Source organism: Vigna radiata, chromosome 1 (assembly GCF_000741045.1).
Source record: "Vigna radiata var. radiata cultivar VC1973A chromosome 1, Vradiata_ver6, whole genome shotgun sequence".
NCBI classification, from domain to species: domain Eukaryota; kingdom Viridiplantae; phylum Streptophyta; class Magnoliopsida; order Fabales; family Fabaceae; genus Vigna; species Vigna radiata.
In genome coordinates this window covers 26,654,237-26,680,518 of record NC_028351.1, presented here as the reverse complement: position 1 = coordinate 26,680,518, position 26,282 = coordinate 26,654,237, and the positions used below count along the sequence as shown (strand labels likewise).

Sequence of the window (26,282 nt, the reverse complement as noted above, 5' to 3'; positions counted from 1 at the left end):
TCATTTATACATTAAATATTACTAAAAGAGATAAGTTATCCTTTAAATATAATAATATATCATCTTATTTTTTAATTAAAATCGTTAATCACATTTATTTAAAGAAAAATATATTAAATTTGAATATCATTAATTACAATAATAAATAAATAAAACTATCAATCAATTTACTTATTCACAAGAACATAATCATACAAAAACTGAATGACCTGCTATTGCTCTAATCAAAGAAAGAAACACAAAAATATGTCTCATACTTGTTCAAGGCTGAATGCAATCTTCTCGATCTTGGCCACGGCACCAAAAGTTTCAACCTGTTAATATTATCCGTAAACTGAAAACTAATTAGTTATGTTAAGAAAATTCAGGTCACATAAAAATAGTAAAAAATAACACATCACCACTGACCCCAATTTCTTGCATCAAATCAAGAGCTTCAGCTATATGCCCTTGATCTTCCTTGATCTTTGCAAGTTTCTTGATCAATCGTGCTCTCTCTATTTCAACGTACAACATTTAAAAGGACATGATGGTATAAGAACATTGATTAAAAAGAAACAAAAGATTCAAAATTAGCACACTCACTTTCCCTACAAACACACTGTTCAATGTTTTGATGAACAATGAACAGTTTATTTAGGTCTTTCCACTCTTCTTACCTCCCACCCCTCAAATTATCGTGCTCACGCCTCTCCACTACTCACCCCTTCCGCGTCCCCTAACAGTTCTTATCACGCCATAACTCGCTTTTACTCCCTTATGTTACCCTAATTTCATTAGAATCGCACTTGACTGCCTCTCTACTCCGCATTACTCTCGTTTCTATGATTTGGTACGAGAAAAAAAAATTGAAGAAGAAGAACTAGGGTTAAAAAAATGAAAACCTGTGAAATGAAGAATGTTGTCAAGAAGGAAAAACCCACAGACAATGTGATACAGCTTGCGGAAAAATCAGGGATGAAGGCGCGGGGAGGAAGGGAACTAGGGCTTGAGAATATTATATTAGATGCTGAGAGAAAAAAAGGGAATGAAGTGCGGGAAAGGAAGAAACTTTGGGAAAATATTCTTGACGATTTCATTAACACCGTCCCTAATATTTAATTTTTTATATTTTTAAAATAATTTTTCAACGTGTTAATTATTAGAGGAGAGATATTTAAGGGACTTTAATGAAAATAGTATATAAAAGTTTTTCTGCAACATATTTACCGGATTTATTAGATATATAATAATTAATGTTTTGATTGTGGGAGTTGAAGTCATCTATTAAGTTTGTTTATCTCTTTGCAAACTGTTTTGTGAATAAGTAATATAATCACGTATCTTTCACTTTAAATATATATTTTTAGCATCTTTATTTTGTAAATTTGATCATTATTTGAAAAATTATTAAAAGTATCATTTAGTCTATTCTTTTTATTAATGATCGTGGAATTTTTGAACGAATGTGTTAAGATTGACCGAAGAGTCATATGATATACTTAACTTTTTCAATTTTATTCAATGTAAAACTTAAAGTTATAATCAGAGATTCTGAATATTTTCTTGGAAACTTATCACTAAAATGTAGCTCTTCTGAAAATATTTATTGATACAAAGTTGTTTACATTGATCATAAATCACTTAACAAGCAACAAGTTTAACACTGAAAGTATTTTGCACCAAGCTGAAGCTTAAGCACAACTGTAGAGATCATTTCAATCAACAATTATACCAATTGGACAATGAGACAACAACTAGATGCAGAAAAAGAAGAGAAAGCAATAACTCCTTCACATGCCAAAAACTTTTCTACCTGTAGTTGTCATTAGGCATGCAACCAAAGAGTTTGTGTTTAAGGAAATCTTTTGAAAGCCATAAAAATGTATACAAGTGTGACTTCTAAAGTAGATGACATCTTCTGATGGAAAAAATGCTCTAGCTAGGACAAGCCAAATCTAGAAGCAAATCAAGCCATAAGTTCATGGATGAAGATTGCGGAATTTGGTGGTGGTGAAAGTGTTGATAGTTCATGGTTTTGATGAGTTGTATGGTGAGGGAAGATGTGTTAAGGTTCTCTAAGAGAGGTTGGGCCAACTCTTGGAGGAATGTGACTAGAGGGGCCTCATGGGTTGCTCTAGTCTTGATCTAAGATGAGTAGTATGGCCAAAAATGGGCATCATAACATTACTCAAAATCAAAGATGATTACATGATGGAGAACACCTATATTTATAGGCTAAGGTGTCTCAAAATGGGCTGAAACTTTAACCTAAAAGAGCAACCTTGGTTGTCTTGGAGAGCAAGGAGAAATCCTCTCCAATAGGAGGGAGACAAGTGGCAAAAATCCTCTCAAATGAGAGAGTGACATGTGGCCACTACCTATGGAAAAACTCTCCATTCCTAGAGTGACACATGGCCACTAACTAGGAGGAAAATTCTCCAATGGGAAGCTCCCACATGTCTAGGACGAAATTCTTCTCCCTTGTTCTCCAAGCTTAGCCAAAATGTTGACCCCTTGGTCAACACACCCATTTTGGAGGTCCAAGCATAGTCAACTTTGGGCCTTGACCCTTTGTTGACTTGTTTGGTCAAAATCCTATTCTACTTGGCCCAAAATACAAGGCCCAATTGAAATCCTACACTACTAGGCCCATAATACCAATCCCAAATAAAATCTAGACTACTTGGCCCATAATACAAAGCCCAAATAAAATCTAGACTACTTAGCCCAAAATACAAGGCCCAAAATTATTCTTACTCTACTAAATCTTCATGATGGCTTAAGATGGCCCAAGAGAAAGAGTCTAGGCACATCTTCCATTGATGTCTCCAACTCTTCATGAATATGCTAGGTCATGGCAAGGGGTGTGCCATCATCTTCTGTTCCATCTGGACACTAAAATATCACACAAACACATTTGTTCTGCTTTACTTCAGTTGTTACTTTCCTATCTGTTTCAAGAGAAAAACACCAGAATGTTAAAAACAATCAAACAAAGCACCAAAACCAAATGAACTCAAAATTGATCACACTCACACACATTAACTAAGAAGTTTATATTTATGACATGCATGGATGAACGACGTAAGTAGGGTCTCATTGTATAAGTTTTATCCTATAAGCAATTACTTAAGTTGTTTGTACCACTAATGAGGAAATCTAGTAAAGAGCATGCTTAGATAAACTTGTTCATAAGAGACAAAATAAAATAACCATTTCTACAAAGTAGTATTAACTTAAGCATAAACTAATGGCAGAAGTTTTCTTATATTAGTCTCTTTTCCTGTAATTGCTTAAATAGTTTTTGTAGGCCAACTGTAATATGTATTCATAACAACTGTAAACTGCTCTCTTAAGCTGACCTGGAGTAGTGTGCCTTATATCAAGGTTACAAGCATAGTGCTAGAATATAGTTCTAGATTTAATTTAATCTAAAACACTCATTTTGTAAGGTGTAGTTTTGGAAAGTGAGATTAGTAGCTTCATTATATAAGTTATTTCACTAGTTAATGTAAGATTGCAGTATAAACAACTCCACTAGCCTCAGAAGGCCACATCTTACATGGGCTAAAGCTAACAGAAATTGAGACAGTTTTTCCAATCATAATAGTTCTGTTATTAACCACTACACACAATTTGAAATGAGTATGAACTCAGTCCAGTCATAGTTTGAAACAGGACCATTACATCTTGAGGTTATATATGCTATATAAAAGTAAAACAGATTTCTGGCATACTTTTAAAGTAAAAATAGTAAAAAGTAATGCTAAACCTTTTTCCACAGAAGGTGGTTGCACAACCACATGCATTGTTGTAACTCCACCAGGGAGATCACACAATGGACTCTGACATTCTCCCACTGTTCTATTGTTCTCCAATATTTTTTGGCACTAATTAACCTCAAATCTTTAACGGTTCTTGGTCCATAGTCCTTATCTTCAAAAGAGAAATGCAAATTCAAGGTTCTCATTTGTATCACTAAAATTAATATAAAGATCATTCAATCCATGACAGCACAATCTCCAGTTTAAACACTTTTTCTTCAACTAATTCATGTGATTTTCTTTGTATCTAGTACACCAGCAAGGCAGCTAGTTACAGCGAATATGGCACATGGCATGAAACCTTGGCTATGTGTTGAAAGGATTTTTGTCGCCTAAAATCTCAACAAACCTTAAATTTCCCCACTAATGTAATATAGGGATCAACCAAGGATCAATCCGTGGACTTGGTATTTATCAAGTTTAGAATTGTAAAATTATAGCCTATTTATTTATTTCCTAAAACTAAAACTTGTGGGGAAAATGAAATATAAACAGAAATCTAAAAACTAAAATATAATGCAATGCATGATTTTATCTAAAATGAATGTAAGATACCTAATATAAAATGATGAAAAAAAACAAAAAGTAAAACTGTAATCCATGCTAAAGAAAGATAAATGGAATGCCTAAACTAAAATGATGTATTTAAAAGAACCTAAAAAATTAAGAAATTAAAGACTAAATGCATGAAATCTGATAAATGCATGATTTATAAATTAAGAATGCAATGATCAATATGAGAAAGGAATCAAATACTATTAGTATAAAATGTGGAAAAGAATCAAAACAGAACTGATACACTGAAATTGAAAGAAAAGAGATTATAGAACAATGGATCAAAACTGAAATCAAAATTATATGCACACATTTATTTATAGCAATCTACAAAACTTAGAGAGAGTATTTAAAATCAACAACTCAAAACAAAACAAACAGAACAACCCAGAATTGATTAAAACTAAAACATCTAAACACAANAACACGATATGATCACTATCTACTTAATAAGAACCTAACTATGGTACATAAAAGAAAAGAGACACATTCGGAACACTACTGGANAGATTCATTAATCAACAATGCTAGAAAATTAAAAAGAATGGAACAAAATCCCTAAAATATCATTCCTAATCATACAATACCCAAATCAAATGCTGGAATCATAAAGGAGCAATGAACAAACCTAAAGAAACTCAGAATATAAAACTGGAATGTAAAATCGTTGATTGATAAAGCAAGGAAAGTAAGATCAAGTGCAGAAATTAATAGAACAAATTCAAATGTAAAGGGAATCGAAACTGAAACAGTAAATTTCTTTATTGAAAGCAAGAATAAAAATTACACAATACTAGAGTCCCAAGAATCCCACTGCCTATCATCCAATGGAGAGGATCCAAGAACTCCGATGAAGCAAAGACTGTATTCTACGAAAGCTGTAAATCTAGTTTCTATGAAAGCTATAAATTCTAAAACTAGAACAAGAATTCAAAAACCCAAGTGAGGTATGAAAATCTGGAGCTAAGCACATCGTCTGTCACCCAGTGCACGTACTCTTTACATTACAAAACCCCTTTTTTATAGGGAAAATCCAAAGAACGAAAAAGAAAACAAAACGGGAAAGGGGGAAGAGTATGAAAACGAACCAAGCCTCTAGAATCATCTTCAACTAACTCTGACAACGACCCGCTTTGCTCTTTAACCATTGACCTCTCTGCACGTGCCTTCAACCTCCATTTTGACTGATCAAGCATCAGGGCCAGCTCCCATGGGTCGATCATCATCCTGGCAAGTGGCACAAGGTCCAGTTTCTCTTCATCTATCTTGCTCTCGTCAAGCCCTAGTTGGAGGAATTTGGGGAAAACTCAAATGATCGAGATCTCTCTTGCAGAAATGAGGCTTTGAGTAGGATCCCCTCAGCTTTGGCCCACAACAGCATGAAACGCTTGTTTCATTAAACCAGCAAAACACACAACATTATCAACTGGCAACCCAAATCAGCAGTTCAGTCTCAATTTAGAGGCCCAATTTTACTTTGACCAATTTTTGACTCCTTTGACCAGGACTAACCTGTAAAATGAAAAGAAATTAGGAGAGTTTAAACAGCAAAAAGATGAAATAAAAGCCTACAAAAGCAAAGTAAAATTTTCTTTATTTATTTTTCTAAAAGAAAAATTACTTATTTATTTAAAAACCTATTTTATTCAACTAAAATTTGAAAATTAACACTATTTCTTTCAAAAGCCTATTTTTAGCCTATTTAAACTAATCTACCTTAATTCTAGAAAATTAAAAGCTAAGCTATCCTAAAAGAAGAGTATTAACATAGAAAAATGAGGAAATTTAGAGACTTAACACACCCCCACACTTAAGGAACTGCCCTCTTGGGCAGGGAAAATTAAAGTGGAAACAAAGACTCAATCTACAAAATTAAAAGACCTAAACTCAGAAACAATAACGCCTATTCACAACTCAATCATTCCTGCCAGTTTCAATCATTTCCAGCCACTTCTTCAATCAGAAAACTGCACCATCATAATTCTCAACCTTAAATCTCAGTATCAACAATCCAAGCAAGTGGAGAAACAACTTCATTCAGCCAATTTTAGCAAGGAACATAAGCAGAAAAGCATAAATCAGTTTCAGCCTCACAAGAACAAGTGTTTACACTCAGATTCACTCAACTATTTAGGCTCATCCTGTTTCACTCCTTCATGACATGTCAACCTCTATTCTTAACTTTGAAAAGAATCTAAGTGACCATGCTCAACTCTTTGGTTTAATCTAGATCAAAAGGACTTTGTTAGCTTATAATGTAATGGTATGAAGGCTAAGAAAACACAAGGCTTAATGGAAGTAGAAACTGTGAAGAAGAGGGAAACCTAGAACTCAGTGCACTCTCTTTAATAATTCGGCCAGTTCAATTTTTTCTTTCTTTCTCTGGTTTTCAAGTCTTTCAGGTCTCATTTTTCTTTCAATTCTTTTGCATTTTCTCTTTTCTAGACCTGCTCTTTTCTTTTTTTTTTCAACACAACTAGATTTCATTTTTCTTTTCTTTTTCTTGGCCTTTCTTTTCTATTTTTTTTCTCACCAAGTTACTAGATCCTCCCTTCCTCTCACAGATTTCTACAGGTTGGGTAATGATTGGGTGAAAAGGACTTGTAATGAATGGAAACAAAGAAAATGGCTAAGGTTTAAAGTTAAGGTACAATGGTCAGAAAGTAAAATGATAAAACTAAATGGTTATGAATGGTAAGAAAGAATGCCTAAATCATGTGTAAAGTCCACCAAGAGCAAGCTTTTCATAGAGAATCAGTGCAAAATCAGAATTAAAATCAAGCATGTATGAAATCACACTAGAAAGAAAAAAATTGGCCCAAAATCTCTCCAGGTTAAGAAATGCTAAAACTGACTTGCTACCATTTTTTATGCAAAAATGCTTCATTTGGACTGAACTAAGATGCAAAAACCAAAGTTAGGACTACTTTTACATGAATCTAAAGCAGAAAACATAATTAACAGTTCTAACCAAAGGAAATGAAACTGTGAAATGAATTAAAATAGCAAAGGATGAATAAAAGTATGAAACAGAACTCAAAATGACACTAGAAATATCAAACAATATGACCTAAACTATGTACCATCTATAAAAACTAAAACTGGACAGTATGTGACTAAGAAAACCTAAACTAAACTCAATCTGCTAAAACAATTCCTAAACCAAAGCTATTATGAGATAAAACAGCAAAAAGGAAAAGAAGAAAAACAAAGAAGCAACTATGAATCTAGCTAGACAAGAACAATTAAAACAAAACAGAATGCCGCCTAATCAACTCTTCAGAATCAGAAAATTGTAATGGAAAGAACCTAAAATGAGTCCAAAAATCAGAAACATTGACCAGAAAAAATTTTAAGCGAATTATAAACATTTCTAAAACAAAACCAAAGAATTTGAAAACCAAACCGTTAGATATTGTGTGATTATGTTAATTAGGGAAACGTAGTCTCTATAATATTGTGTGATTATGTTAATTAGGGAAACGTAGTCTCTATGTGTTTATTAGGGAAATATAGTCCATATGCTTATTATTTTATTTTTACATATTCATTTGTATTCAGGCTTAGCCCACATTCTTATTATTATAAATACATTACCCTATGTGTATGCAAAGACACACAAGGGAGATTTCTCCTAATCTTCTATAGTATTTCATATGGTATCTAGAGCTTAAGTTTGTTCTAGCCAACTCCACAGTCTCCGGTACCTACCGCTGTTGTCCGACCACTGCTGCCGCCGCTGTCCGACCACCACCGCTGCTACCGTCGCCGGTTGGAGTCGTTGATAGGGCAGAAAGGTGCGCCCAACACCGGCGATCACAGAGCCGGAAGTCGCTCCGTGAACGGAGCCGCCACGTGTCGCCACCATCGCCGGTGCGTATAGCCCACGTGCCGACCTCCGGCGAGACCCACTCGCCGGCGTCGCCACAGACAGGGTCGTCGGAGCCCATTGAGTCCATTCCTAGGGTCGGTGACGACTCGTTTGGACTGTATTTGAGCATATCTGAGTTTTTCGTTTTGCTCCTTTTCCCGGTGAAACCCCTCGCCGTCGCAGGAGCTTTCCGCTGCCGACTGATAACGGTTGAAAAATCGTTAGTTTCATATATCAAAATTGACCAAATTACGCCCCATAAGGCTTGGAATGATGCTTGAAATCAAGTAAAACTCAATAAATGAGTCTGTAGAGAGTCATAAGCTGTTTTTAGCGATATTATGCTTGTTTTGCATTATTTTACAGTGATTTTGGTGAAAGAGAAGAATGGAGTGGAAGCTAAGGTTCCTAGACTCAAGAAAGAGGAAGAAAAGTGAAGAAAAGAAGAGTCGAGGAACCGCCCGGCGGTCAACTTACACCGTCGGGCGGCCAACTGCGAGGGAAAACCAAGTCTGAATCCTTGGTGCTAACGCTGGGCGAAAACGCGATAGTTGGCAAACCGCCCGGCGGTGACCTGTGCCGCCTGGCGGTAGAGCGGCTAGAGGCAAACCGCCCGGCGGTGAAAGTGTGCCGCCGGGCGGTGCTATGCTGGGCTTGGGCCACTCTTTTGACGCGCTCCTCTCCTCTATATAGCCCTACTTCAAAGTCTCATTCATTGTTTTTGGCAGAGGAGAGGCGACCAAACCTAATTTCACTCCTTGGAGAGGATTTCTTGGATGCTTTGGCTCCTTTCTATCTTTTCTAGGGTTTGCTCTTCCATTCTTTCATCAATTTCATGCTAGATTCACCATGCAAATGGTGAACTAAACCCTTTTGTTGTTGGGGGAACAATGTAATCTTTTGAAACACTCTCTTAATGAAACTCTTGTTTATTTTATATGATTTTCATATGCTTTGATTATTTAATTGTTGGGTTCTCATCCTTGCTTAATAATGCCTTTATCGTTTAACTCATTCGATAATTGATGTTTGTCTTTACCTACATGGGGACGTAGGGTAATGCCATGAACTGATGGGAAATTCCTTGGTTATGAAATATTCGCCTAGGGATAGGGAGTATATGACGATCAATTGCTTTAACTTCTGCTCAATAATGCGTTATTAATCGCTAGGGGAGGCTAGGGATAGCAAGCTAGTGGTTAGTAATAGGCTATTTTCGTCGAGGGATCGGGTTTAGAATAGGCTAAGAAAGTGCATGCAATTAAATAATAAAGCGATTAAGCAAGAGGAGTAAATAAGGGAGGGTGGATCTTGATGAAAATGTAAACCTCCAACAACTCCACTAACACCGACCAGCACCGCCGTGATCGCCTCATCGCCCTTTTTCTGGATCTGTTGTCGTTGCTTCAATCGGAGCACTTTGGATTTTTAGGGTTTTTCCCTCTCCATGGCGTCTTCCTCATCTACAACCACCTCGTCTACAACCACCTCCTCTACTGGTGTCTCATCTTCTGATTCCCCAATATACACTAATTTTGTGAATGTACACTTTTCCATTGACAAGTTAGATGGCACGAATTATGAGACATGGGCATCCGATATCAAACTTTGGTTGAAGAGTCAGGGGTATGTAGATCACCTCACTAAAAATGTGACTAGTGCTACCACAGATGACACTTCCCGTTGGATGAAAATTGATGCCCAGTTATGTATCGTCATAAAGTCCACCATTCACTCCTCTTTGAAACAAATGTTTCGATCCTATGAAACATGTTCAGAAGTATGGGCACAAGCAAAGCTATTATACACAAATGACACCCAACGTCTTTATGGTGTCTGTCAGGACCTATTCACTGTTATTGGTCTGCGTAGTCCTGGTCCCATGGCAGAATATTTGGGTAAAGTTCATGCCCTCCTGCATGACTTTAATGAGCTATTACCTCCTGCTTCCACTCCCGCTGAAGAACTAGAACAACGACCAAAGTTCTTCATGTTGTTGGCTTTATACGAACTCTCTGATGATTCCTCCTATGTCCGTGATCAGATTTTGGGTTCTCCTGTCATACCCAACTTTACTTCTACCTGTTCTGCTCTTCTGCGTATTCCGAGCAAACCAGTCATTGAGACATCTCATATTGATGATTCCTCAGCTATGGCTGCCCAACGGGATGATCGAAGTCGGTCACGCAAGCCAGGAAAAGGACGGACCAAAATTTGACCACTATGGCAAGCCAGGCCACAAAATTGATAGATGTTATGCGCTTCATGGANGTCCTCCTCGATCTGTAGCAATGGCGAATTCTGATCCACCTCCTCGACCACCGTCTGCAGCCCATCCTACTTCGTCAAATATTGTAGACAACCCTACAGTCTTCAACGAATTTCTCAAATGGTATGAGGATCGTTACCAATCTAGTTCCACTACATCTGCATTTGTTGCACGCACAAGTACACCTTTTGTTGGTTTGACTCACTCCTTCGGATCTTGGGTCCTTGACTCAGGCGCCACTGATCATATAACTGGTAACAAGTCCTTGTTTTCTTCCTTGTCATGTCCTGATAATTTACCTTCGGTAACAATGGCTGATGGGTCTAGTGTCTCATCTCATGGTATTGGTACCATTCATATTTTTCCGTCCATATCCATTGATCATGTACTCTATGTCCCTGGGTCTCCTTTCAATTTATTGTCCATCAGTCGTCTAAACCATTCCCTTAATTGGCACAAGATGTGAGTCTTATGGCCTCTATCTTCTCCGCCCTTCTCCACATGCCGGCATAATCATGGAGTCACCATCCCTTCTTCATGCTCAGTTAGGACATCCTAGTCTTGCCAAACTGCAGTAACTTGTTCCGAGTTTGTCGAAGTTATCAAGTTTGTCGTGTGAGTCCTGTCAGTTAGGAAAGCATACTCGTAGTTCCTTTCCTCGTAGTGTGTCACAAAGAGCGTCGTCTCCTTTTTCATTAGTCCATTTTGATATTTGGGGTCCTAGTCGTGTTAAGTCCTCTTTAGGATTTCAGTATTTTGTTACTTTTATTGATGANTATTCAAGATGTACTTGGTTGTTTTTAATGAAGAATCGTTCTGAGTTGTTTTCTATTTTCCAATCATTTTTCAATGAAATAAAAACACAGTTTGGNGTTTCTATTCGAACTTTACGTAGTGATAATGACTGTGAATACCTTTCTCAACCATTTAAACAGTTTATGGCTTCTCATGGCATTCTTCATCAGACCTCATGTGCTTATACTCCTCAACAAAATGGGGTGGCTAAGCGCAAGAATAGACACCTTATTGAAACAACTCNTACACTTCTAATCCATGGCCAAGTACCCTCACGTTTTTGGGGTGATGCAGTTCTCACTGCATGTTATCTGATAAACCGCATGTCGTCTTTTATCCTAGATAATAAAATACCTCATTTTGTCTTATTTCCTCAAGACCCTTTACATCCATTACCTCTTAGAGTTTTTAGGTCTACATGTTTTGTTCATGATTTTAGTCCTGGTCTTGATAAGTTATCTCCTAGATCTCACAAATGGGTCTTCTTAGGATTTCCACGGTCACAAAAGGGCTATAAGTGTTTTTCCCCTTCCCTCAATCGTCATTTCATCTCCACTGATGTCACTTTTGATGAATCTTCGTTTTATTTTTCAGATCTATCTTCTAGTTCTGTACCTCTACCTCCTACTATTGATATTCCTATTGTCTGTGATCCTTTAGACTCTCATTCCCCACATGATCGTCCTTCAACTCCACCCCTTCAGGTTTATAGTCGCCGCAATCGTCTCCCTCATGACTCACCTCCTGTGCTGCCTCCTGTGTCTCCTCCGGCTCTAGCAAATGAGTCTGACTTGCCTATTGCCCTCCGTAAAGGTATACGCTCTACTCGTAACCCTTCCCCCCATTATACTGTTCTTAGTTACCACATATTATCTCCATCTTTTTACACATGTCTCTCATCTATTTCTTCTGTGTCCATTCCCAAATCTGTGGGTGATGCCTTAACTCATCCTGGTTGGGTCAAGCTACGCTGGATGAATTAAGTGCTTTACAGAAAAGTGGAACTTGGGAGCTTGTCCAATTACCATCTGGAAAGTCTTTTGTTGGTTGCAGGTGGGTGTATGCTATCAAAGTTGGCCCTGATGGTACAATTGATCGTTTGAAGGCTCGACTGGTTGCTAAAGGATAGACACAAATTTTTGGTTTGGATTATGGTGATACTTTTTCTCCAGTGGCGAAAATGACCTCTGTTCGCCTTTTCATTGCCATGGCCGCTCTTCGACAATGGCATCTTTACCAACTTGATGTCAAAAATGCTTTTCTAAATGGTGATTTGCAGGAAGAAATTTACATGGAGCAACTGCCCGACTTTGTTGCTCAGAGGGAGTCATCTAGATTGGTATGTCGTCTTTGCAAATCCTTATATGGCCTAAAATAGTCTCCTCAGGCCTGGTTTGGTAAATTCAGCAGTGTTGTTCAACAATTTGGTATGTCTCGCAGTGAAGCGGATCATTCAGTGTTCTATCGCCACTCAAGTGCTGGATGTATCTACTTAATAGTGTATGTCGATGACATTGTTCGCACAGGAAGCGACTATGTTGGCATCTCTCAGATGAAACAACACCTTTGTCACCATTTTCAAACCAAAGATCTTGGCAAACTCCGATACCTTTTAGGTATTGAAGTAGCACAATCCAATGTTGGTATTGTCATATTTCAAAGGAAGTATGCGTTAGACATCTTGGAGGAAACAGGGTTAATGAACTCTAAATCTGTTGAGACACCTATGGATCCTAATACCAAACTCCTACCAAATCAGGGGGAGCCTTTCTCAGATCCTGAACGATACAGAAGACTAGTTGGTAAATTAAACTATCTTACTGTTACACGTCCTGACATTTCCTTCGCAGTTAGCGTGGTGAGTCAATTCCTTAACTCCCCATGTGAAAACCATTGGGATGCAGTTGTTCGCATAGTGAAGTATATTAAAGGATCACCTGGAAAAGGTTTGTTATATGGTCCTAACAACGATACAAAAGTCGTTTATTATTCAGATGCTGATTGGGTTGGTTCCCCTTCTGATAGGAGGTCTACCTCTGGATATTGTGTCTCTATTGGTGGCAACCTAATATCTTGGAAAAGTAAGAAACAAAGGGTTGTGGCTAGGTCTAGTGCAGAAGCAGAATATAGAGCTATGGCATCAGCTACTTGTGAGCTTGTGTGGCTTAAACAATTACTTAATGAATTGAAATTTGGAGATGTCACTCACATGACACTTATATGTGATAATCAAGCTGCTCTTCATATTAGCTCTAACCCTGTCTTCCATGAGAGAACCAAGCACATTGAAGTTGATTGCCATTTTATTAGAGAAAAAATCATATCCGGAGATATCAAGACTGAGTTCGTTAACTCAAGCAACCAGTTGGAAAATATATTCACTAAGTCCTTGCGAGGACCTAGAATTGATTATCTTTGTAACAAGCTTGGAACATATGATTTATATGCTCCAACTTGAGGGGGAGTGTTAGATATTGTGTGATTATGTTAATTAGGGAAAGGTAGTCTCTATAATATTGTGTGATTATGTTAATTAGGGAATCGTAGTCTCTATATGTTTATTAGGGAAATATAGCCCATATGCTTATTATTTTATTTTTACATATTTGTAACACCCCAATCTAGGGTGTCACGCATTATAATTAAAGTAAAATATTTCAAAATCCTCTTAACACGAAAAATAGTGCCAATTAAAAATTTTGACATTCAAATCTTGCGGAATTCAATTAAAGTTCTGACTTCACCAAAAAAAATAATCCACTTACAAAATTCCAAAAATAATAAAATAACCAAGAAATAAAAATTAATCCAATTACATTATTTCTGAAATTCATAACTCAAAGCTGTAAATAAATCAAGGTTNTCCCCCACTCTCACGTCGCTATCATGCATCTGGAGTATCTGCTNCACCCCCTGCTCCCGTATAACCAAGGTCATACGATCATCGCAAGACAACCACAAACACAAACAAATATGGGTAAGCTACCATAAACANAACCAACATCAATAAAGATATGTACAAGATAAGAAATCACAACTTAATAATAGTANCATTCATATACAATGTTACCCATACTCACATAATTGTTTCTATATCATGAACATACTCAACATCCTCGTTAACTATAATATGACTATAATCTCCACGTCATCAATTCCCATCACATCGTCATCATGAATCAACATTACACGTACCTCCATCACAACTAACCTCATCAAGAATCACGCCGTGAGCCTCCACAATACCATAACTCCATAGTGAAAAGAATCAGTCACACTCCTGTACCCTACCTTAAACTTATGGCCTCCCCACAAGTCCCCTGTAGCCCCTCCTACAGGTCTGCCTGAGTAGTCCCGCCTACCCGGCTAAGGAACATGTTTCCTGCCACTCAAGGACAAGGCAAACACCATCACCCCCACACAAGGAGGGCTCAATACTCAAGCGCTCCCTTTTCGCACACAAGGCCAAAGGAAGTTACTATCTCGATCGATCGATAGTCTCAGGCTTTACTAGGTACAAAAAGTGGACCTATCTTTCACTCTTGTGCTCATCAACTACATCCTCAAGTACACCTCAACACTTACTCATTCCAACGCATATATCTAAGTACAACAAACATTCTCACTCTCCATCTAATACTGGTCATTCGTCATTGTCTACCGTCTTATTCAAAAATATAATATACTTAGACTAAACTCTTCAGTGTTTCACTCCAACAATAAATTATAATTAAATAAATAAATAATGAATAAATAGACATCATTCCAAATAAATAATTAAATAAATAACATTCCAAATAAATAAATAAATAAATATCATTCCAAGTAAATCAGTAAATGAATAACATTCAATACCAATCTAAAATTAATAAATTATTTATTACCTTAATTAATCAAGTCTTAATATTTTTTTTTGGAATAAAATTAATTTCCAAATTCAAAAATATGTAATATTAATTAACGAGATTTCTAATTAATTACTAAAGAACAATAATAACTGCCAAATTTAATATTTTCGTCTCTCCCTTTTTAATTTAACATCATTAATTAATATGAATAATTATTAATTAATATCAATAATTACGACATTTACACATTCCAAATTAAATCCAACCACTGAACCTGTAAATATAAACAGTCCAGTTAAAATTCTGATTATTATTAATATTATTGAATTTTTAATTTTTCTTTTCTACCATGAAAAATTCAAAACTAAACAGAGTGCATTATGGGAGTCTACAGGCTCAATTACGAAATCAAAAAGACTAATCCCGAATTCAACTTTGAGTCTACAAACTCACTTAGGTCCAGACCGAGAGCAACTTGGCCACAGCCCAACAGTTCTTGCTCGTTCTCGCTCAACCTCAATTCCTCTTCACCGCAGGTATCAGATACACCGGAGAACGAAGAAGCAGAACACGAACAACGATTACCCTAAAAGAATTTTCCCAATTCAAAACCCTAACCATCTCAATCAGAACCCTAAACCCAATCAAGAAACACCAGACCTGCAGAAGAACAAAACCAACCCAAAGGCGAAATAGCAATCCAAAATTTTGGTGAATACCCAAATCCCTAACTCATAAACAATCGAAAGAGGGGATAAGAAGAATAAAGCCTCTGTTCTTGGACCGTGAAGGTCGCCACCAACACACACTGTCATGAAGGAAACGCCGTGCCCTCAACGTGCCTCTATCGTGCTGTCGTCGCGCTCTCGCCGACATAGCCGCACCAACGATGATCCTTCCAGCTTGAGTGTCCGAGCGAGAAAGAGAGAAGAAAGAAACTAGAGTTTTAACCCCTTTAAAAACGCCCCTCTTGCGACCTCGTCGTTCCCCGCCGCTCTCGCCGCCAACGTTGAGTCAATCACAGTGAAGAAAAGGAACAAAGACTTCAGGCTTGGGGGTTTCGCATGATGAAGAAAGAAGAAAACAAATTGGGGAAAAATACCTACTGCATGCGAGAAAGGAAACTGAAGGTTGGGAGAAAGATTTTACAAAAAATTTAAAAGGCCAAGCTGGATGAAGGTTCTGTACAACTAGGATTTTGAATAAATTAAGATAGATCATTTCTTTACATAAGGTTATTTGTTAAAACTATTTCCTCATTTTAATTTTAAATAAACAAAATAAGCTAGGAATAAAACCTAACGTAATAGAATTCTTTTCCTTTTTAAGGGAAAAGCAAATCAAAGGTTAGAAACTTAGGGTTTCTCTCTCCACAGTAAATTTAAGGTTCCACTCAAATGCCTCTACGGCCATTAAACCACACTTCCCCTTTTAATATTCAAAATTATACACGTATAAAAAGGAAATCAATGCTGTGTGTGACAGAATCATAAACCAAAAAAAGATAAACTGATATTTATCAGTTTCATACGTATAAATACTCAATCATGGATTCTAAACATTCAAACTTTTATTTAACAGTCATCCAAATAATTGATTGCATAAACAAATAATTTAAGAGTATATCAACATTCATCACATCATCAAATAAAATAACAAATATACATTTTTTCATATTTTCAAAGAAATCACAATTATCTCTAAATTCATCATACAATAAAATAAAGGTAAGCTTCCCATACCTTAGCCAATCAAAGAAATAAGCTTTCCCTTTTCTTTTACAGACTATCTTTCTCTTTCGTTTCTCTGTTTGATGCTATCTTTTTCCTTCTCTCACAAAAGTAACGTAACTCCCTTTTTTATGTTTTTCTTTCTTTATAAATAAAACTTATAACTGCTCTTCCTAAAATTTTTCATCCACTTTCCTAAAATCTTTCAACCACTATTTAAAAACATAACTGCTATATCTTTTATTTTCTTTTTGTGCTTATTTTATTTTATTTAGTGTAACCCTCAGCCAAAAATAAAAAAAATAAAATTTCAATATTTCTCATAAACCTCCCTCTCTAGGATTTGAACTCACACTCATTCAACCTTATACACACAAATCAACCAACACATCATATTGATAATTTTAGACATTATAATTGTAACAAACGAACAATAAATCACGTTGCATTTAAATTAACAAAACCATTAAATAACATACGTTTTCTATGTTCTAATTGAGACTAAAGCACATAACCATTCAACTTTCATTAAAAATTACTCACATCTCAACACTCTATTATTCATACGCCCTATATTTTTCTCGTGTCTTACAATATTCATTTGTATTCGGGCTTAGCCCACATTCTTATTATTATAAATACATTACCCTATGTGTATGCAAAGACACACAAGGGAGATTTCTCCTAATCTTCTATAGTATTTCATACAAACAATATACAAATCACCTAAAAGAAATCTGCAACAATCCTACAAAGAAAAAAAATCTAAAGAAAATTCTATTCAAAAGCTAAAAAGAAGCTAGACTTATAAGCAGCTAAGACAATCTAGTTAAAGGCTAAAAACAGAATGTGAATCTAATGTAGAAAGTTAAAACAAAGGGTAAAAGAAACATTCACTTAGTTCTATTTACAGAAACTGTTAAAATAATTTATCCTAAACAATCCTATAAACTATCTAAAACAGATTGAAAAGTAAAGAATTTATAAAATTCCTAAACAAAAACCTAAGCAGAACCTATAAGGGAAAGAAATCTAAAGCAAATCCATATGTACAAATGCTAAAATAGAATGTAAAAAAAATGAAAAAAAATTACTACTAAAATATGCTAAAACAATATTTAAAAGAATCTAAAACTTGAAATAGAAAGAGGAATGAAGAAAAGAAATCCTACAAGCAAATCAAAAATAAAACTTAATCCTGAAACAAATTCTAAAAGCATCAAAAACTAGGTATTTACAAACTAAAGCTAAGTATTTACAAACTGAAACAATACTAAAAGCAACTAAGAAAAGAAACATAAAAAATTTAACACCTATTTTTACTACAAAAGCACATATAACAGAGGTATATTAGAGTAAAAACAAGTATTTAAATCTATACCTTCTCACCCCCACACTTAAGAGGCACATTGTCCTCAATGTGTGAGTGAGGAAGGCTTCCTAACAACACAAGCACACAGGTACATATCAAACAACAACAAAAACAGAAACTGAAAAACACAAAGATAACAAAAATTGAACAAGAACAAAAACAAAGATTAAAACTAAAATTACAAAACTAAAAAGAACTTTTTCAGATTGGCCACAAATCAAAATTAATCTTTTTAATTTTTATATAAAAGAGCATATTTTCTATTCTATTATTTACTATACTACTTAAAGTTATGCACATTACTAATAAGAACCTATAACTATTATTAAAAAGAAAGGAAAAGAATGTTCTTATGGGTTTTTCTCCATTGTGCTCAGCCTCTCTGTGTATTTTCTTCATGGCTGCATTGAAGTCCTCCTGCTCAAGCAACTGTTTCAACAACTGTAGTTCTTCAGTCAAAGCTTGTTGCTGTTCTGCATATTTAAATCACCTTGCTGCAGCAACCAGAATTCTTCATCTAACTGCTGCTGGTTTTGTGTGGTCCAGATTCTTTGAGCATCATTGAGACCATCCCCTGCCTCCACCAAGGTTGGCTCAATGCCTGCATCTACCTTAAAATCTGTTTTTGCTATCAATGTACAATCTGTCATATCCAAATCAAAGTTTAAATGCATAAATGAATCTTCAAACATTTCAGAATTGTCACTAGTAAAACCATAATCATCCAGCAGCTCATTAAGAATATATGCATCAAAATCACAACATCTTCTATCACCTATTTCAATCTGGTCCACAAGAACAATTTCATAGAATCATAGAATGGCCAGATATAAGAACACAAGGTTCAGTTAAGGGTTCTATCTTTTTAGCATGCAAAAGATCATCAAAGCTAATATGAACCTCAATTAAACCCACAGGGAGTTCAAGTTTAGGTTCAACCTACACTGGCTCCTCAAAAATAACCTAACTAATCTCAACAGACTCAGCAACTGCATCATCCAAATTATCATAGAAAATACTGTCAAGATCAATGCACAACTTGTGAACAACACCAAGGATGTCAAAGTGATCTATAGACAATGCTGAATCAAGATAATGAAAATACACAGGTATATCAATAGTAGTGTTAATGATGGGTTTAATGGGTTCAATTTTCAATAGATCAAAAGCATCTAAACCTATTTGAACCTCATCAGTATTAATTAGAATATTTAGTTCATAGAAAACATGTTTTCTTGATTCACCAGTTGCATCATCAGTGCTCTCTCCAGACAGCTTGCACAACAACTTTCTTGCCTCAGTTGGGGTCTTGTCCAACAGAGAACCTCTAGTTACTGCATCAATCAACACTTTGTCTTTGTAGAGCAGGCCCTCATAAAAATAGACGAGAAGTTTAGGCTCTGAAATCTGGTGGTTGGGGCATGTTGTGCAAAGCCTGTTGAATCTCTCCCAGCACTCAGCTAAACTTTCCCCTTCAAGCTATGTTATGGCACTGATCTCCCTTTTGATGTTCACTGGTTTTGCTACTGGGAAGAACCTGTGTAGGAATCTCTGTTTCATCTCTTGCCAACTATCAAGAGGATACTGCTGGTAAATGAACTAGTATCTTGCTGCACCTTGCAGAGACAATGGAAATGTCTTTACCATCACTACTTCCTCTGGAACTCCAGCAGGCTTCATTCATGAGCATACCCAGCTAAACTCTTTGATGTGCTTGTCTGGGTCTTGATGTGCCAGGTCATGGAACTTGGGCAGCCTCTTGATCAGCTTGTATAACCAGTCTTGAGAATCAACCATCTCTTCCAACTCACATGCAGAACCTGTTCTCAATTTGGACTATACTTCAAGAAAAAAATTATACCAAACACAGAATAACAACATGGAGAGGAACCACTATTTACAGAATAAACAAACAGAATGCAAATAAGGAAAAATAGAAACCTACAAGGCTAACTCTACAATCTGAACTTAAGTCGCCAATGTCCCCGGCAACGGTGCCATTTGTTGAAAGGTTTTTTGTCACCTAAAATATCAACAAACCTTAAATTTTCCCACTAATGTAATATAGGGGTCAACCAAGGATCAATCCGTGGACTTGGTATTTATCAAGTTTAGAATTGTAAAATTATAGCTTATTTATTTATTTCCTAAAACTAAAACTCTATGGGGAAAATGAAATATAAACAGAAATCTTTAAAACTAAAATATAATGCAATGCATGATTTTATCTAAAATGAATGTAAAATACCTAATATAAAATGATGAAAAAAAAACAAAAAGTAAAATTGTAATCCATGCTAAAGAAAGATAAATGGAATGCCTAAACTAAAATGATGTATTTAAAAGAACCTAAAAAATTAAGAAATTAAAGACTAAATGCATGAAATCTGATAAATGCATGATTTGTGAATTAAGAATGCAATGATCAATATGAGAAAGGAATCAAATACTATTAGTATAAAATGTGGAAAAGAATCAAAACAGAACTGATACTGAAATTGAAAGAAAAGAGATTATAGAACAATGGATCAAAACTGAAATCAAAATTATATGCACACATTTATTTATAGCAATCTACAAAACTTAGAGAGAGTATTTAAAATCAACAACTCAAAACAAAACAAACAGAACAACCCAGAATTGATTAAAACTAAAACATCTAAACACAANAACACGATATGATCACTATCTACTTAATAAGAACCTAACTATGGTACATAAAAGAAAAGAGACACATTCGGAACACTACTGGANAGATTCATTAATCAACAATGCTAGAAAATTAAAAAGAATGGAACAAAATCCCTAAAATATCATTCCTAATCATACAATACCCAAATCAAATGCTGGAATCATAAAGGAGCAATGAACAAACCTAAAGAAACTCAGAATATAAAACTGGAATGTAAAATCGTTGATTGATAAAGCAAGGAAAGTAAAATCAAGTGCAGAAATTAATAGAACAAATACAAATGTAAAGGGAATCGAAACTAAAACAGTAAATTTCTTTATTGAAAGAAAGAATAAAAATTACACAATACCAGAGTCCCAAGAATCCCACTGCCTGTCACCCAATGGAGAGGATCCAAGAACTCTGATGAAGCAAAGACTGTATTCTACGAAAGCTGTAAATCTAGTTTCTATGACAGCTATAAATTCTAAAACTAGAACAAGAATTTGAAAACCCAAGTGAGGTATGAAAATCTGGAGCTAAGCACACCGTCTGTCACCCAGTGCATGTACTTTTTACATTACAAAACCTCCTTTTTATAGGGAAAATCCAAAGAACGAAAAAAAAAAAGAAAACGGGAAAGGAGGAAGAATCTGAAAACGAACCAAGCCTCTAGAATCATCTTCAACTAACTCTGACAACGACCCGCTTTGCTCTTCAACTGTCGACCTCTTTGCATGTGCCTTCAACCTACATTATGACCCATCAAGCTTCTGGGCCAGCTCCTTTGGGCCGATCATCCTCCTGGCAAGTGGCGCAAGGTCCAGCTTCTCATCATCTTTCTCGCTCTTGTCAAGCCCTAGTTGGAGGAATTTGGGGAAAACTCAAATGATCGAGCTCTCTCTTGGAGAAATGAGGCTTTGAGAAGGATCCCCTCAACTTCGGCCAATAGCAGCACGATACATTGCGTTTCATTAAACCAGCCAAACGCACAACATTATCAACTTGCAGCCCAAATCAACAGTTCAGTCTCAATTCAGAGGCCCAATTTTACTTTGACCAATTTTTGACCCCTTTGATCAGGGCTAACCTGCAAAATGAAAAGAAATGAGGAGAGTTTAAACAGGAAAAAGATGAAATAAAAGCCTACAAAAGAAAACTAAAATTTTCTTTATTTATTTTTCTAAAAGGAAAATTACTTATTTATTTAAAAACCTATTTTATTCAACTAAAATTGGAAAATTAACATTATTTCTTTCAAAAGCCTATTTTTACCCTATTTAAACCAATCTACCTTAATTCTAGAAAATTAAAAGCTAAATTATCCTAAAAGAAGAGTATTAACATGGAAAAATGAGGAAATTTAAAGACTTAACACTATGCAAACACAGTAAACAAATTATATAGGAATTAAAATCGACGTGGTTTTTTAAAATTTAGCTTATGATTTTGATAAAACATGGCATTGTAAAGAGGAACAAATAGACACAACATTACTATTATTAGACACATAAATATCTAGACGACTAATAGAGATTCCAAAAAGGAAACAAGACAAATAACTAACCTTGTGGCCATTGAGCAATAACACTTTCTTTCAGCGTTGCAATACTAGTAGCAACAAAATAACTTTTAGGGCCAATATCTGAATCATCACTCAACCGAAACCTGGTCTCTAGCTGATCTTGGCTCTCAGCCATACCTAGAGACCAAGAAACTTGCAAAAATTCAGAAATCAAATAGCTTCAACCTCAGACCAGAAGACTGATTGAATCACTTCAATTGAGTGTCAATCATGAATAAAGGTAACTGAACCAAGTATATCATTGGAGTAGTTCTCTGCAAAATTTGATTCAGAAGAAAAAGTATCAGTCCTCTCTTCTCTCAAGTGACACTCAATACCCAAATAGTTTTAAAAATCTCAATTGTTGTAGTAAATAGCCATGGAAACTATGAAGAGGCATGAAAATTAGAGGCTAAAATCTCAGGCATAAGGATATGAAATTATGAATGCAGAATAAATGAGCTGGAGCTGTATCAAATGAGTAAACAGAATAAAGTGATCGAATCCAACAAACAAGTAGTGCTTAAAAGGAAACATGATAGGTTTTCTGGTAAATGAGGTTGAGCTACCTAAACCCTACACAATTTTGCTTCTTCACCGTTTGTCCGTTCCTGTGCGTCCGTTCGTGTCAACCAAAGTCCGTCTGGGAGGGTACCCGCCAAAGGTACTGCGATGCTTAAGTTAGTTCTTAAGCCCGTTCGGTAATGAGAATTCAGTATTAAATGTGTTGTAAATGAACCAACCTACCCTTTTACCTTTGACCTCTATATATAGTGGTAACTATGTGATGGAGGACCATCCAAGCTCAACATAGGACCTTTAACAAGAGCCATGTCCAAGAGAATCCAAGAGGAAGAGGGAGCACTCACTACTTTACTCTTATGGAGTATTAATTATTAAATCCTCTTTCCCTTTGACAAATAACTTTACATTACTTTTGTAGGTCATTAATAAAGGCTGCCAAGTACCAAAAGAAGTGATCAACCAAAGGGAAGCAAAGGAGACAAAGGTGGAAACTCCTTGACCAGCGCTCAGTGGCATGAGCCTTACCGCTCAGCGGCAACGAGATAACATCTTCCATCATTGCAACACGTGCTTCAGATTGCTCATATGGAACTCATGGCCAGCTGGATAGCTTCCTCCGCAAGCGTCCTTTAGTTTCCATCACGTTTTCAATATGCACTTAGGATAGCTTCCATTGCACGACTTTGCAAGCTTTCTCCATCTATAAAAGAGAAGCTTCACCTCTTGTAAAGGCAACTTGAGTTTTAAGTAATGAAATGCTGCCATTGCTCTCAAGTTCGAACTTGTGCTTTGTTATCCAGCACCTCCTATAGCTCCTTTCCCCTTTGGAAGGCTGCCTGAGCTATAATTCTACCAAACACATTCATCTAACCTCACCAGACATTTTCGCAAACACCTTCAGTGCAATTCACACTTTCTAGACTATAATCTTCATTTACGTGAGATGGTCCCGCAACATTTGCGGGTTCAGGCATGTGGATATCTGCATTTCCATCTTCATCTACTTGACCACCAGCAGCATCCTCAGGGTGAACATAGGAGTCCCCTCGTTTGATGAATCCCATTTGCCTAAGGGAATTATCTCCAATTCTATGGCTCGGAAGCACAGTCTCATAGTGCTCATTGGAGACATTTACTCCTTTATATTCACAGATCTGGGAGACAAGGATAGGGTATGGAAGAGGTGCAGCATCCAACCTTTTAGCCTTGTACATGATGGTTTGAAGTAGATGAGGCCAGTTGAGTGGAATGCTCTGAAGTATCCCGTACATTATGATGAGATCAATCTCAGAGCACTGTGCATGATTGGACCCTCTAGGACACAAGAGCCACACGATTAGGTAGTGCAAAAGACAGTCTTCCATCTTTAGTCCTCTAGCAGACGAGCGTTGTGTTGACGAGGATTGCGGAGAAACGACTGGTACACCATTATTTTGTTGAAATGGGCAAAGTCACTGGGAACAATCGGTGAATTTTCTAATACAGGAACTTTTGCCACATTTATCCAAATATCATTGTCCAAGACAATGTCTGCACCTTTGACCCTTGTGTAAAAAATCCCATCACGAACTTTTAAATTAAAATAAAATATACGAACAAGATCAGGATAGTACCTTCCGCGGAGTTCCATTATAAGTTGAACCCCTTGTTCAATTATAAGATTGGGAAAGGAGAAGTTGTAAGAAGTGTACCAAGCTAGATCAATGAACTTTTGTTTGATCATCTTCCTTTCCTTCCAAAATTAGGAAAACGATTGTTGCTCTTGTTCATCTGATATCCACCCTTCAATGGAAGCATTGCGTTGGCGAGTGTTGCTCTCAGACGCCTCACTTCTTCTTCTCCTTCTTCTTCTTGAAGGTTCAGCCATTTGGTGAGAAAGGCAAGGAAGCAATAGGATGCAAGGAAGCAATAGGAAGCAATATGTGGAAAGAAAGTAATGAATGGAGTGCAGAAAACTTATGGAAAGTATTCTTCAATGGGGGTATATATAGGTCAAGAGAGGCTCTCCAACGTTCAGAAGATGAGGAACTAGCCGTTTATAGCCATTGGCAATGGCTAGTGTAATGAATGGAGTGCAGAAAACTTAAAACAAAACGATCAAGAGCGCTTTTAATCGATTAAATTGGAATTAATCGATTAATTAATCGATTAAAACTTGGATTAATCGATTAATCCATTCGTAATTTCAATGAATTAATGCAGTATTGTTTTTAATCGATTTATAAGTAGATTAAATGCGTTCATGAGTGCAAACATGCATAGTTTAAGCAAAAAAAATACCCATTAGACAATTTGTAAGTCCCTTCTAAGCTCAAAACATCTATCCTTAGGTAATGGCTTGGTAAAAGTATCTGCTAATTGATGCTTAGAGTCAATGAATTATATTTCACAATCCCCATTTTTCACATGATCTCTAAGGAAGTGATGCCTAATTTCAATATGCTTGGTTCTAGAATGCATGATAAGATTTTTTGTAAGATTTATGGCACTAGTATTATCACACACTTAAGCGGAATATGATCTAGATGAATATCATAGTCTTCTAATTTCTGTTTCATCCATAAGATTAGTGCACAACAACTACCCGCAGCAATGTATTCAACTTCAGTGGTTGACAAGGCTACACAAGCTTGTTTTTTAGAGTGCCAGGAAACTAGAGAGCTACCTAGAAAATGACAAGTTCCACTAGTGCTTTTTCTATCTATCTTACAACCTCCATAATCAGCATCTGAAAAACCTATAAGACTAGGTTCATCTCCTGAAGGATACCATAAGCCAAAAGATGTTGTTCCCTTAAGATATTTTAAAATACGCTTAACTGCAGTAAGATGAGATTCCCTAGGACTAGATTGATACCTAGCACACACACAAACACTTTGCAAAATATCAAGTCTACTAGCAGTAAGATATAATAAAGAACCAATCATACCTCTGTATTTGGTTTGATTTACCTCTTTACCTGACTCATCTTTGTCCAAGTAACATGATGTTCCCATGGAAGTAGACGCTTCTTTAGACTTGTACATCTCAAACTTTTTAAGGATTTCTTTGCAATATTTAGTTTGAGAGATGAATGTACCTTCCTCATTCTGCTTGATTTGAAGCCCGAGGAAGTATGTAAGCTCTCCCATCATTGACATTTCGAATTCACCTTGCATGGTCTTAGCAAAATTCTCGCAAAGAGTTTTGTTAGATGATCCAAATATGATATCATCAACATATACTTGAATAATTAGAAAATGTTTTCCTTCTCTTTTGATAAACAATGTTGAATCA

The 26,282-nt window shown here is 36.1% G+C and overlaps 2 protein-coding genes and 1 pseudogene across 10 annotated transcripts in view; all 3 read right to left on the bottom strand.

Annotated features, from left to right (window-relative positions):
- LOC106764904 (F-box/kelch-repeat protein At3g23880) overlaps positions 1-1,109 on the bottom strand; it is an 11,565-nt gene extending 10,456 nt beyond the window's left edge. For 2 of the 9 annotated variants that reach the window (XM_022786874.1, XM_022786871.1), the window contains exons 1-3: positions 885-1,100; positions 409-497; positions 258-314 (exon numbers count right to left, since the gene is read on the bottom strand). In XM_022786874.1, coding sequence (XP_022642595.1) covers positions 258-314; positions 409-423 — 72 coding nt within the window. In that variant the 5' untranslated portion in view covers positions 424-497; positions 885-1,100. Of the gene's footprint in view, positions 1-257; positions 335-408; positions 498-884 lie in introns of all 9 variants that reach the window. The other 7 variants (XM_022786865.1, XM_014649360.2, XM_022786863.1 and 4 more) reach the window with 6 other exon arrangements.
- Positions 1,110-2,877: 1,768 nt separating this feature from the next.
- LOC106760309 lies at positions 2,878-22,648 on the bottom strand (annotated as a pseudogene).
- A 1,724-nt stretch (positions 22,649-24,372) lies between these two features.
- LOC106760301 (uncharacterized mitochondrial protein AtMg00810-like) lies at positions 24,373-26,146 on the bottom strand. Its single transcript, XM_014643756.1, has 2 exons — positions 25,591-26,146; positions 24,373-24,575 (listed from the first exon to the last, which is right to left on the bottom strand). The coding sequence occupies exons 1-2, from the start codon at positions 26,144-26,146 to the stop codon at positions 24,373-24,375; spliced, it is 759 nt and encodes a 252-aa protein (XP_014499242.1).
- Positions 26,147-26,282: the final 136 nt, after the last annotated feature.

Excerpts from the sequence above, each read along its gene's own strand:
- LOC106760301 (XM_014643756.1), bottom strand. The coding sequence starts at position 26,146 with ATGTCAATGATGGGAGAGCTTACATACTTCCTCGGGCTTCAAATCAAG. Across the intron at positions 24,576-25,590 it reads AGTTGAATACATTGCTGCGG|TTCGTGATGGGATTTTTTAC; the intron begins GTAGTTGTTGTG and ends TTAATTTAAAAG.